General features: G+C 35.7%; 1 protein-coding gene across 1 annotated transcript in view; it reads left to right on the top strand.

The window, feature by feature from the left end:
• LOC109820932 (MATH domain-containing protein At5g43560-like) overlaps positions 1-4552 on the top strand; it is an 11029-nt gene extending 6477 nt beyond the window's left edge. Inside the window, exons 4-6 of the mRNA XM_020387129.1 lie at positions 1803-2272; positions 2364-2529; positions 3231-4552. Coding sequence (XP_020242718.1) covers positions 1803-2272; positions 2364-2529; positions 3231-4280 — 1686 coding nt within the window. The 3' untranslated portion in view covers positions 4281-4552. The remainder of the gene's footprint in view (positions 1-1802; positions 2273-2363; positions 2530-3230) is intronic.

The raw sequence follows: 13713 nt of genomic DNA, 5'->3' as shown, positions 1-13713 counted from the left end.
GTCCTGCCTTTTTCTGTTCCAGCAACTTTCCTGCATCTCCCTCTTTCAATCCAGCTGTCTTCTACAGTCTTATCATCTATTATACTTTCAAGAATTCCTGATTTTCTGGTTATGCATGGTGAGTATTGTTAACAGACTTCATATTCTATGATTGTCTTTGGAATTTCACGAGTGAAAAAAAACAGACTATTTCCACATATGGGTGCATAACCAGGTCACTTGTGCTAGCATATCCACATACTTTGCTATTTGTGTGATAGCTAGTTTAATACCCACGAGTCAGTCATAACACCTGAAACTCTGATCTTGTAAAGCATGATACTTAAATGGCGTCACAGCCTTCATAATGAACGTATAAGATACATAGTCTTGCATCAGATGTTTTGCGCACACCATTTTGATGGAACATAGGATTTATGTCATCCAAAATGTCTGGGTCTGTGTTGTCGATGGATCTTTCTTGTTACTAATAATGGTATTTAAATGACAAGGTTCATGATTCAATTTGATTTTAGAAGCTTTTATGTTGTTCCACAGTTCCACTCTCTTAGTCAAGTAGATAATGATTTTTCACTGTATGTAGATTGCCACACGAGGCTCTTTAACAGTTCTAGTTCATATGAACGCTGACTTACGGATGATGTCTGATTAATGTTGAAGCGTGATGTTACTTTGTGGAATATAATATGTAATTTTTCTGCTCATCTATAGTTATAGATTGTAGTTCGTACTTCGTAGGGTATCCATGATCCCTTAATTTTCAAGCTGCTGTATCCTTCTGCCGTAATGTATGAATCTATGATACCATTTTGCTATATATGCAACCCTACAACATAGCATAAAGATCTCAGTTATTTAATCTCCTGGCTATCAGACTATGTACCTTTTCAACCCTTCTTCCTCTTTGGCCTAAAGGAAATCTAGAAGAGATATGGCACATGCATGTCCATCACAAAGCAATGTTGTCCTGGACATGTGTTCACCTGTGTTAGACACTCATCATATGGATTTTCTAAAATATTTTTGTGTTGATGTATCCTACCCACATGAGTGCATATCTTTGTTCATGCATCTAACTTAAAACTTAATAGCAACTATTTATAAACCTAGGTAGCATCAATTGGTTAATCTCTGAATAGAATATATTAAATATATTATGTTACTTAAAAGTTTATTTCTCAATAACATGCATAACTTTTAGATTACAATATTTTAATTTCATAACTATGTTTTCTTTTCGTCTGGGTCTTTGGAAAGTTTAGAGTTGGCACCCTTTAAAATGAGGGAGATCAGCTCCCTTTTCCAAGACAATGATATTGTATTAGAAAAATTTCTGTCTCTGGAAATTTTATTGTGGGAATGGAGATTGTTTTATGACCATCACTAGTAAATTGTGTTCTTCCTTGTTGTACTCTTAGGTGGCTGCTTCCATTATTTCATGTTATAAGGCAGCTGTATTATCTTGATTTTAATTTGCACCAGTTCTGCATTCTGATCTGTTGGATTCATCTATTAAGAAATCTTTTTCCATTGAATGTCTGTTTCTTTCTCTCCGATTGTTTATTAGTAACATTCATATACATCTGTAAATTTCTACACGCACAGATTGGTGTCCATCGGGTACTGAGCATTTGATTCAAGGTTGTGAATTCACGTTCTAACCTTGTTTTCTTCACTTCTTGTAACCATTCCTCTTTTGTTTAGCACTCTTTGTCATGTTAACATATTCTTCCTTTCTTGAGTTGCTATGTTATATTTCATAACGCCATCGTTTATTTTGCATCCATTTATATTTCTACCAGGCTAGACAGAGGCGAAACAATAGTAAAGGTAAAGGTAGAGGCAAAGTTGAGAAGGCTGTAGGAAATGAGAAGGAAAAGCATAAACCACATGATAGTCTCTTTGGTGAAAGAATTTTGGAGGACTTCTCTTCAGAGCATGGACATCGGGATAAAGAAAAGAGTGAGCTGAGGGAAGAAGTTTCTGATGTTTCTGATCCTGGAGATGAAGGTGTCGAAGGAACTCAGCCTGATGTAGAAGACAGAGATACCAGCCCTCTGAACTGGGACACAAATACGTCAGGAATAAATCCTGCAGCTGAAGCTTGTAGGAACGAGATTTCAAATGGCCATGTGGAGAAGAAGAGCTTATCCTTCATGGACGACAGTTCTTCCACATGTTCAACTGATTCAGTCCCGTCGGTTGTGGTGAATGGACCATACAAGGGGTACTCATCACCCAATAACAGAAATAAGAGAACTTCATCCAACAGGTACTGGTGATGAAGGTTTCTTTCTTTGCCCCCCTTTTCTCTATTTACTATTTATGAGCAGCCTGTTTCTTATGGTTGTATATCATCACAGAGGAAAAAACCAGCAGAATAGGGACTTACAAAATAATCTCAACTCGAGATCTGATTGCTTACTGTATGTGAGTGGCAGTTGCAGTTCTACTGGACCTGGATCAGAGGATAATCTACACCCCTTGAAGGATCAGACACAAAAACCTGAACAACCCTCTATTGATAAGGTATTTTTAAAATTTCTCTCTCATATTTTAGGTGAATATGGGCTTGCCACTTGGGTCATGATAACTTCAAAAGTTAACCACATTGCATTATTTAATAATTAAGTTTTTAAATTTTTAGTAGCAGACTCACATACAAATCATTGTAGCCTATGATCTAGTTTTCATCTCTGTCATGTGAATTAATGGAAACTTGTGCCACTTGGTTTGCACTTTGCTTCCTAGTTGAAATTATTAGTGTGGTACTGACTTTTGATATATTGAAGGATATTTCATCGGTGAATATGAAAAAGAGGAGAGAAATCAATCTTACATCATGTTCATTAGCATTCAATATACATTTATTTAAAATTTAAAATTTAAAATTTAAAAATATGGCTTTAGAATCTGGACATTCATAGAGTATCTGTGTCATGATATTCTTCTGGATCCCCATCTTCTGTCCTTTTCTTCGCCAAGATAAAGCAATTTAGATTTCCTTCTGAGAAATTGTTCCTTATTTCCCTTATTTCTAAATATGATATTCTTTAAGGCTATTTTCTTCGCGTTAGATTCATATCAGATCTTCTAGTCCCAATTTTCTTTTTCAGGAAGATGAAATCAATATACCTTTTGGCTCTTCATGTTAGGAAAACTTCCAATACTACTGTACATCATTTAAATTTTCTGCATATTCTAATAGTTTAATCTGTACAATCTTTAAGGAAGAGATAGTCGAAGATCAAATTGATGATGAAATTCCCTCTGATTCCACGTCAAGGACAACAGAATCGGTGTCTTCCTGCACTAACCCCAGTCAAAAGCCATCACCAGTTAAGCTATCCACAGAGCATAGTAGTAGTACCACCAAAAATGTACAAGTTTCTCTGCCTGAGCCGACTTCAAATACCCAAATTCAATCTGAAAAATCAGTCCAATCACTAGAAAACCTGTCAATTCCAAGGGCTGAAGCTTTGAAACACACTTCTCAAGCGATGAGCAGCACCACTCGCGCCTCTTCAATGTCGAGGCCTTCAAGTACTCCTGTTGTCCAAGGCCCAAAGACAACTGTTCCCCTTGTGACTACATCACAGGCAATGCCCTCATTATCCCGGGCACTCAGCTCTCTTGGTCATTTAGACTCGGAACTATCTTTTTTGCCCCAAAGCTTTGAACCACAGTCATATCGGAATGTCATTATGGGCATTAAAACCATAACAAATCCAAGCACATCTGGGCTCACTCCTCGACCGTCTTTAAGCTCCTCGATTCAAACTACTGCCTTCTCCCAGCCCTCTTCGTCTTCATCCTCGTCATCTTTTCAAACTTCAGTCAATCCTGGTATTGCCTTGCATAACCAACATCGATGGAATGATCATATGATGCCAGACGAATTCCCTCACCTTGACATCATTAACGACTTGCTTGATGAGGACCATCGAACAGTTGGAAGGACAACACTTAACAATTACCATCAACACGATGATTTCCATTCAGTGAACCAACAATATTGCTTCACTACCGACATTGATTCTATGAATGCTTCGTTCCAATTTGGTCTATCCGATTGCTACTATGATGAGCTATCGCAAATGATCTATGATTGTGGGTTCAATGGCTTTGGCATGGATTCATTGCTCCAAAGCCAGTGGCCAATCAACAGCGGTGACCTCTCAGTACTCAACATTAATGGGTATGCCTACCCGCTATCCGAGTACTCAGCACGGGGTTTGGATGGGTATAATATGATGTATCAGCGTGCAAATGGGCTTTGATTGTGGCTGTAATGTTTATATCCATTGTTTAATGGCACCAAAAGTATTGTATCTCAAGGTGGTTATGTTGTCGTTGGGCGTCAGGGGGTGTGGAGTTGGAAGTTTGTAATTCCTTAATCTGCCACATGCTCAATATCCAGTTTTATTGTATCTGTCTCATTTTTCATGTTATTTGGAGCAAGTTTTATGTTGTATTGCTAATACGCATTTTTCTGGGACTTCAGTTGATACAAAGCCTCAATAGAAGCATGGTGTGTTTTCGTTGACTTTAAGTGTGAAGTTAGATTCGTTTTGTGATGATAAAATTAAGTTATCAGCTAAATTTTAGCTGGCACTTATTTAGAGGCCGTTTGGTTTTGTGAAATATTGTGTGCGCTATTGAAAGTTTTTAATGATTTGTATATGAAGTGCTGCTAAAACAAGTGAAGGCATATAAGTGTAAGTTTTAAAAACTAGTGTATATAAGTGCCACCAGAAACAAGTTAGGGGAAACCATAGGTGTATTTATGTGCAATTAAGCCTTAAAAAATATTGAGATGTAAGCAGACCTCAATTACCCTTCTGACGCTACGGGATTTTACATCTCGACTTTCCTCTCCCAGCCTCAGATCACAACTTAAGCCTAGGTTCTGCTACCACTTGTTCCAGAGTTAACTGACTCTTAAAATTTAGCTACCAAATTAATTGAAAAAATTAAGCCTCAATTACCCTTCTGACGCTACGGGATTTTAACTTTCTCTTTCGGTTTCATTGTACTTTCTTGTAGTGTACAACCGCGTCGATTATAAATTGGTGGATATCCCGCAGCAGCGTCCCGTCTGCGTCCAGCAGCACTCTGCTGGTTATAGTAAACTGTTGTATAAAATATACAGTCTTTATTATAGCGCATCAGATTTTGGCGCCATTGAATGGTAAAAACCCCAGTCTTTAAGCTTTAAAAAAAACATCGCATCAAACAAGTTACAAACGGTTACAAACGGTTACAATCGACTAAAAGTACGCCTATTCAAACTCATTGTGAAACATGCATACGCTGTAAAAGAACCGAAAGATGAGTTCATGAATGAATTTCTACAAGAAGTTCGTTATTGTTGCGATAATTGTAATTTCCATCGTGTTGGTGTTGAATATGACTACTTGTCGACGAGTTGCAGCAGCAAGAATGTTGGTCGATGACGGAGGAGGAGAGCTCAAGCCCATAAAAAGAGGTCCGGTGACTCCACCAGGTCATTCTGGGTGCACTCATGGTCATCCCAGTGGTGGTTACTGCCCTCCTAATTGAAAGAACAATTTCACCACTAGTTCTTGCTAGATCCTTGAATTAATGTTTGATATATAGATACGTATGGAAATAAGTTGACATGATTCGTTCATGTAATTTGTTTGTATTTACTATTAAGGTCCAAGTTGATTCTTTTGATAAACCTTGAAGAATAATGAATTATGATACTTTTATTTAATTTGATTCTAACTGGTTGTAATAGTTGAAAGCTTTGATCTGAAACATGGATACTAGAAAGATACACATGGAAGGAAGTTAACATGATTCGTTCCTGTAATTTGTTTGTATTTGCTATTAAGGTCGACATTGATTCTTCTGATAGACCATGAAAAATAAAGTATTATGATACTTTTGTTTAATTTGATTTTAACTGGTTATAATAGTTGAAAGCTGTTGGATTTTTTGGTCAAAGCCGCTTTCCAAAATGAGTTTTCAAACTATATATATAAATTAACTACAAGTACTTTTCATAAATGCTTAGTAGCCTAGTGAAAAGTTAAAGTTTTGGCGTTTCAAAAGGTCCTCTGTTCGAGGCTTGCCAACGGCAAGCCGAGAAGTGTTTTATTTTAATTAATCTCTCATAAGTTCTCATGGGCCGTGAGCTGTGGGCTCGTGGGCCGTGAGCCATGGGCCGGGGATCGGGGATAATCGAGCTGAGGTTGCCTCGCAGGCTGCTTCGCAGGATGTGGACGAGCTACGCATTCGCACGAGGGTGTGACCCTCGTGTTCTCACAATTAGACGGGGTTTGTCAATTGGCTGACGAGGTTCACTCATTCGACGAGTATCGCTCGTCCGATAAGGTTCGCATGTTTGACGAGGTTCGCTCGTTCGACGAGGTTCACCTGTTTGATGAGGATCGTCCGTTTGACGATGTTCGTCTGATTTGCTGAGACGTGACCCTCGCGTTTCGTAGTAACGCATCCATTGATTGCCTTATATTCAGGAGTTAATGCATGCAGCAGTTATAACAACATTTATATTAATTTAATGGATTATTGTTACAATCATAATTGCCATTATGATTTGTAACAACCACATTAATTGAGGGTGACTCTTAAGCTGGCCTTAGAGGCCTATAAATAGCGCCTCTTGGACAGCTCTTTATGCGAACTTGGAAAACGAACGTTAGATCGAGGAGATCTTGACGCTGTTGTTGTTGTTGTGCTGTTACTGCAGAAACTGTGCCCGTGGGAACTGAAAGTACCCTGATACCGCTAGGAAGGAACCCTAGAGGGGGGGGGGGGAATAAGGTTTATGCTAATCTAATCCAATTTAAAAGCCAATTAAAACTTACTAACAAATATATCCTAGCAAGTATGATATGCTACAAGATATGACAATACGGTTTTCTAGCTAACCGAAAACTTTACAATCACTCACAATGTAACTACACTAACTACCACCTCAAGTGTTGGTCTCTAGCCCGTGTCTCCCTCAAGTGTTAGGAATTATAACCTCTCTCTAGGCATTATCACCTACCCCACTCCTCTTGGGACAACCCCGTCTCTCACCACACACTCCTCTTGGTGTACTAGTGTAATACAAAGTGTTCCTCACAATTAGGCTCACAATACAACAAATTTGTTCTCTACAATAGATGAGAACTCAATGTAGGCTCACTCTCTAAGTCACACAATCCCACAACCTAATTATACAATGTATGCAAATACAATAAGCTCAATGGTTGTGTGTGTACAAAGAGATAAATAAAATCAACTAAACTCAATATAAACACTAGCTTAATAAAATGATAATCAAACAATAAAATGTAAGGCTAGATTGAGTTTAGAAAACTTCTCCAATAAATGACAAGAGTGAGAGAGAGATGATTTGAAGCAAACACCAAAGGATGATCTCTTCTTCCTCTTGTGAAATTATCTTCACAAAACCGAAACTTTGAAACAAGGCTTTAAACACCTTTAAACAAACTTAAACCCTTGATTAAAACTTGTTAAACCTTTTTTCTTGTTAGGTGGGAGAGGTAAATGCAATGGGGTATTTATAACAACCCAAGACATCAACCAAAACCCTAAGGAAATGACCAAAACCCCCCACAAAAATAGATCTGGAAAATAGCCGTTACTGTTCAACGGTCATATTTATAAGTCGACTTGCATTCGAATTGGTATAAGTCGACTTGCATTCGACTTACATAAGTCGACTTGAAAGTTCACATAAGTCGACTTCCCAGATGAAAATAACACACAAAATTCTGCCTATAAGTCGACTTGCATTCGACTTATTATAAGTCGACTTGTGTTCATGAATAAGTCGACTCAGCAGAGAAAAAAATGCACTTTCCAGAGGAGTTCATAAGTTGACTTGTCAGGGTTTATAAGTCGACTTATAAACGTGCACAGACATTGTTCATGCTGGAAAATTGATTTTAAAAGTGCCTTTAAAAATAATAAATAAATTCCAAAAATTATAAAACTTTGGGAAATCATTGTAAACTTGTAAATGAACATGTTACAAAAAGAATTTTTGGAATTGCACTTCCCAAAAGTGAAAACTCATTATTTTTCAAATATGTCCAAAAACATGAAAAGTAAACATACATGTTTTTTGACATTTGACATAAACAAACTTTTGGAAACTTTTGTGTAGCTTTATAGACTTAGGAAAAGATATAAAAACATATTATCAAGTCCATAAACCAAGAACACAATATATTTTCAAATATGATAGAATATGAAACATATGAACATATATATGAATATATATTTGTTTCATATCTAAAAAATCAAACCAAAACACATATGTCGTGTATGTGTGTATATGATTGAGCTTAAAGTACTAACACACATAATATAAAACCTAAACTAAATTACCCAAGCTTGATGATCTTCAACGAAGCTCTATCTTGGTACACTTGTGGATGAATGCAATGCTTCAACCACTACTCCGTCAACCTCCATTGGATATGACCGTGAATGCGCAATTCCATCCATCATCCAACTCATTGTTTGTCTAGAATACCTAATAAGAAACATAAACACTAGACAAACAATATAAGGAATTTTTTGTAATCATCAAAACAAGATTAGAAGATATAGGCTCATAACATGAGACCTAACAATCTCCCTCTTTTTGATGATGACAAACAATCTACACAAAGAGTATATAAGTTATACAATAAAGCATAATACTCTTAAAATATACTCACAAACCACTTGTTTTTCCCCCTTTGGCAACATCAAAAATAGGGAAACAAAATAGTAAGAGAGCGAAAGCTCCCCCTATCATAAAGCATAGGTGAGTATAACACATAGTATAGGGATTGCTCCCCCTATCAAATTACCATATGGAAAATATGCAATTATGAACATGACAAACAAATGTGAGCAATATATGAAAAGAATGCTAAGGCAAAAACATGTGAGTAGGCATAAATGAAAGATATGCTAAACATAACTCACATACAAACAAGATAATGAGAACACATAATGATATGTCATGATAAATAGGTGTCTCAAAATACAAGAAATATAAAAACCATATAAATGAATAGATTTATGAAATCAAAAGAAGAGGAACATGAGAATCATGCAAAAAGTTTTCAAATGAAAACAAATCAACCAAAAGAAATCATAAATCAAAGTTTAAATCCAAAAAAAACGTAAAATCAAATCATCATTGATTTAAAAATCAAGAGAGGCAACTATATCTAGCTCTTGAGCTAGTATCAACCCATATAAACATTTTAGCATCCGGTAAATATGATTTGGGAATAAACACCCAATAACCCCGGGGGGGGGGGTTATATAAACACAAACCTCTCATCAAAATCAAGACTAATAATTATGAAAACAAAAGATTTGATAAAAGAAAAAAAATTGTTTTCATAACAAAAAGATTTTAAAACATAATTTTCAAAACCAAGAAAAAAAGAAAGTAAAAGTTCAAAAATTCTTTGTTTAAAAATCATTTTGGCACCCAAGAATTCTTGGTGCCGGATTGGTTAGGGACATGACCCCTATCATTCAATCTTAAAGCCTTAGGGTTATGAACCATCTTGGGCACATATGGTGCACGAACACGGTCAAAACAAAAATTATGTAAATGACCTTTCCGATTGCAATTAGTGTAATGAAAGAGGCCCATTTGATTTTGTTGACCAAGTGACGGTGCACGGGAATCATTTGCAAATAAGGATGGTCTTTTAAATTCATTTTGCAAATGAGAAACATTCTTAAACAATGGTCTATTTGGAACATATTGCAACTTAGAAGATTTTTGCATATCATAACAAAATTTTGCAAGATGTCCAAACCTACCACAAACATTACATTTAAACACTTGTGGTCTACTAGAAACATTTGGCAAACTAGATTTTCTTTTCAAATCAAAACAATACTTGGCCAAATGACCAAAACGACCACAGAGATCACATTGATACATATTAGCATGCTTATGATGATCTTTATGAGAAAGAGCATGTGAATGTGTATGTGTACATGATGATGAAGCTACATGAGATGCACAATGAGCATTAGCATTCTTTGGTTTGTGTGCATCATAGCAAAATTTAGCTAAATGACATTTTCGGCCGCAAATAGAGCATTTGTAAATCTTGCTATACATGTGTGCATGATGTGTAATATGTCTAGGTGTAGTAGCATGAGACTTAGCACACATGTCCATAAGCTTATCATTGTTAACCATACATGTTTTCAAGGTTGAATCTAAACAAGATATGCGATGTTTAACTTGACTCAACTCATCATTTTGCATACATGTATAGGAAGTAGAAGTAGATGAAACATGATCATTTTTAAATGAATTCAACTCATTTCTAATAGTTTCTACTTCTAACATGGCATAGTCTTTTTCAGGAGTTAAACTAGTAAAGTTTGAAAGCAATGAATCATGATCCGATTTTAATTTATCATTCTTTTCTTTGAGGATCACATTCTCATTAGAAACATTATCAAACTTAGAAATCAACAACTCATGATCGGACTTTAAATTAACATGCTTGCTTTTTAAATCAACAAAATCATTTTGTAATTTCTTGTAGGAATGCGCTAATCTATCATATGCACAAGCAAGTTCATTAATAGATAGATCATCATCGGATTCCGAATCGCTTACCACACTAGGGCTATCGCCTAGTGGCCGTGTGCATGATGGTGATGCTCCAATAGAACTTGAAGAGGAACCCGCCAAAGCTTGTCGGATAGGCTTCAAGTTCCCTTGATGTGCTTCTATGAATTTCCACAATTTATAAGCACTATCAAAAGAATCAAGCTTGTTAGATATAGATGAATCAAATGCATTTAATAGAAATTCTAACACAAGCTTATTCATAGTAAACATCTTCTTATCATGTTTGCTCCACTTGGATTTCTCCAACATGGGCACAATATAAGCACAATCAATAACTTCCCATAGATCGATATTTTTGGATTGAACAAATATTTTGAATCTAAAGCACCATTGATCATAGGAAAAATCATTGAATTTTGGAGCAACACTAGGATCATAGCCTAAACAAGATGCATCATACATAGCCATAATTATATAAAAATGCAAGCAATGTAATCAATAAATCGCAAAACTAGATTAGCACAAAAAGCTAACTTGGATCTTTAACTCAAGGTGGTTAGACCTTAAATCAAAGAGCACCAAGCTCTGATACCAATTGAAAGTACCCTGATACCGCTAGGAAGGAACCCTAGAGGGGGGTGAATAGGGTTTATGCTAATCTAATCCGATTTATGCCAATTAAAAACTAATTAACAAATATCCTAGCAGGTATGATATATGACAAGATATATATGCAAGGATATACAACTAATACAAGGGTGAAACAAACAAAATAAGATAGTGGGAATATAAACAATGTGCAAATGATAAAGGCAATATAAATATGAAAATAAGTGCGCCAATGCAAACACAAACAAAACGATATGTTTACGAGGTTCGGTCTGCCTGACCTACGTCCTCGCTCCTCACCTCGAGGAGATCTCCACTATCACACCGGGTTTTCTAGGCTTACCCGAAAAACGTTTACACCTCACAATACGGTTTTCTAGCTAACCGAAAACTTTACAATCACTCACAATGTAACTACACTAACTACCACCTCAAGTGTTGGTCTCTAGCCCGTGTCTCCCTCAAGTGTTAGGAATTATAACCTCTCTCTAGGCATTATCACCTACCCCACTCCTCTTGGGACAACCCATGTATGTAAATACAATAAGCTCAATGGTTGTGTGTGTACAAAGAGATAAATAAAATCAACTAAACTCAATATAAACACTAGCTTAATAAAATGATAATCAAACAATAAAATGTAAAGCTAGATTGAGTTTAGAAAACTTCTCCAATAAATGACAAGAGTGAGAGAGAGATGATTTGAAGCAAACACCAAAGGATGATCTCTTCTTCCTCTTGTGAAATTATCTTCACAAAACCGAAACTTTGAAACAAGGCTTTAAACACCTTTAAACAAACTTAAACCCTTGATTAAAACTTGTTAAACCTTTTTTCTTGTTAGGTGGGAGAGGTAAATGCAATGGGGTATTTATAACAACCCAAGACATCAGCCAAAACCCTAAGAAAATGACCAAAACCCCCCACAAAAATAGATCTGGAAAATAGCCGTTACTGTTCAACGGTCATATTTATAAGTCGACTTGCATTCGACTTGGTATAAGTCGACTTGCATTCGACTTACATAAGTTGACTTGAAAGTTCACATAAGTCGACTTCCCAGATGAAAATAACACACAAAATTCTACCTATAAGTCGACTTGCATTCGACTTATCATAAGTCGACTTGTGTTCATGAATAAGTCGACTCAGCAGAGAAAAAAATGCACTTTCCAGAGGAGTTCATAAGTCGACTTGTCAGGGTTTATAAGTCGACTTATAAACGTGCACAGACATTGTTCATGCTGGAAAATTGATTTTAAAAGTGCCTTTAAAAATAATAAATAAATTCCAAAAATTATAAAACTTTGGGAAATCATTGTAAACATGTAAATGAACATGTTACAAAAAGAATTTTTGGAATTGCACTTCCCAAAAGTGAAAACTCATTATTTTTCAAATATGTCCAAAAACATGAAAAGTAAACATACATGTTTTTTGACATTTGACATAAACAAACTTTTAGAAACTTTTGTGTGGCTTTATAGACTTAGGAAAAGATATAAAAACATATTATCAAGTCCATAAACCAAGAACACAATATATTTTCAAATATGATAGAATATGAAACATATGAACATATATATGAATATATATTTGTTTCATATCTAAAAAATCAAACCAAAACATATATGTATATATATAACTATATATATACAAAAACCAAAACGTGTATGTGTGAATATAATTGAGCTTAAAGTACTAACACACATAATATAAAACCTAAACTAAATTACCCAAGCTTGATGATCTTCAACGAAGCTCTATCTTGGTACACTTGTGGATGAATGCAATGCTTCAACCACTACTCCGCTAACCTCCATTGGATATGATCGTGAATGCGCAATTCCATCCATCCTCCAACTCATTGTTTGTCTAGAATACCTAATAAGAAACATAAACACTAGACAAACAATATTAGGAATTGTTTGTAATCATCAAAACAAGATTAGAAAATGTAGGCTCATAACATGAGACCTAACAGGAACTTGTCCTGAAACTGAAAGGTTTTGAACCGAAAGGTTCTGAGATCGAGAAGATCTTTACCTTGACTGAAATGTCTTATAGATCGAGCAGATCTTAACAGTACTGGGTTAGTACACACCAGAGTATTATACTGCTATTTCTGAAAGCAGTTTGACCTTGGGATCCTTACGCCAGAGTAGGTCAAATATTGTTTTAAGCACTACGTTTCACAAACGCACAACAGTGAACTGAAAAAGTTTAAAATTACAACACATCAAAATTTTTCTGTTTCATTCCAGATTTAACCATAATTTCTAACAAAAGCTTTGATTTGGAAACTGACACTAGAAAGCTAGCACCGACTTACGTGTTATGCAACAACAAAATTCATGAATGCTTATCTCGTTAATAATTAGATCAAAACTTCAGAGTAGTGGAGAGTGTTAAGAGTTATACTTTTATATTTTTACATGTTCCAACAGGTTGAGCATACTTTTGTATTGGTTTTGTATTGCTATAATAAAAAG

Source organism: Asparagus officinalis, chromosome 8, assembly GCF_001876935.1.
Source record: "Asparagus officinalis chromosome 8, Aspof.V1, whole genome shotgun sequence".
Classification (NCBI taxonomy): Eukaryota; Viridiplantae; Streptophyta; class Magnoliopsida; order Asparagales; family Asparagaceae; genus Asparagus; species Asparagus officinalis.
Note: the sequence above shows the minus strand (reverse complement) of the source record. Positions and strands in the feature narration are given on the sequence as shown.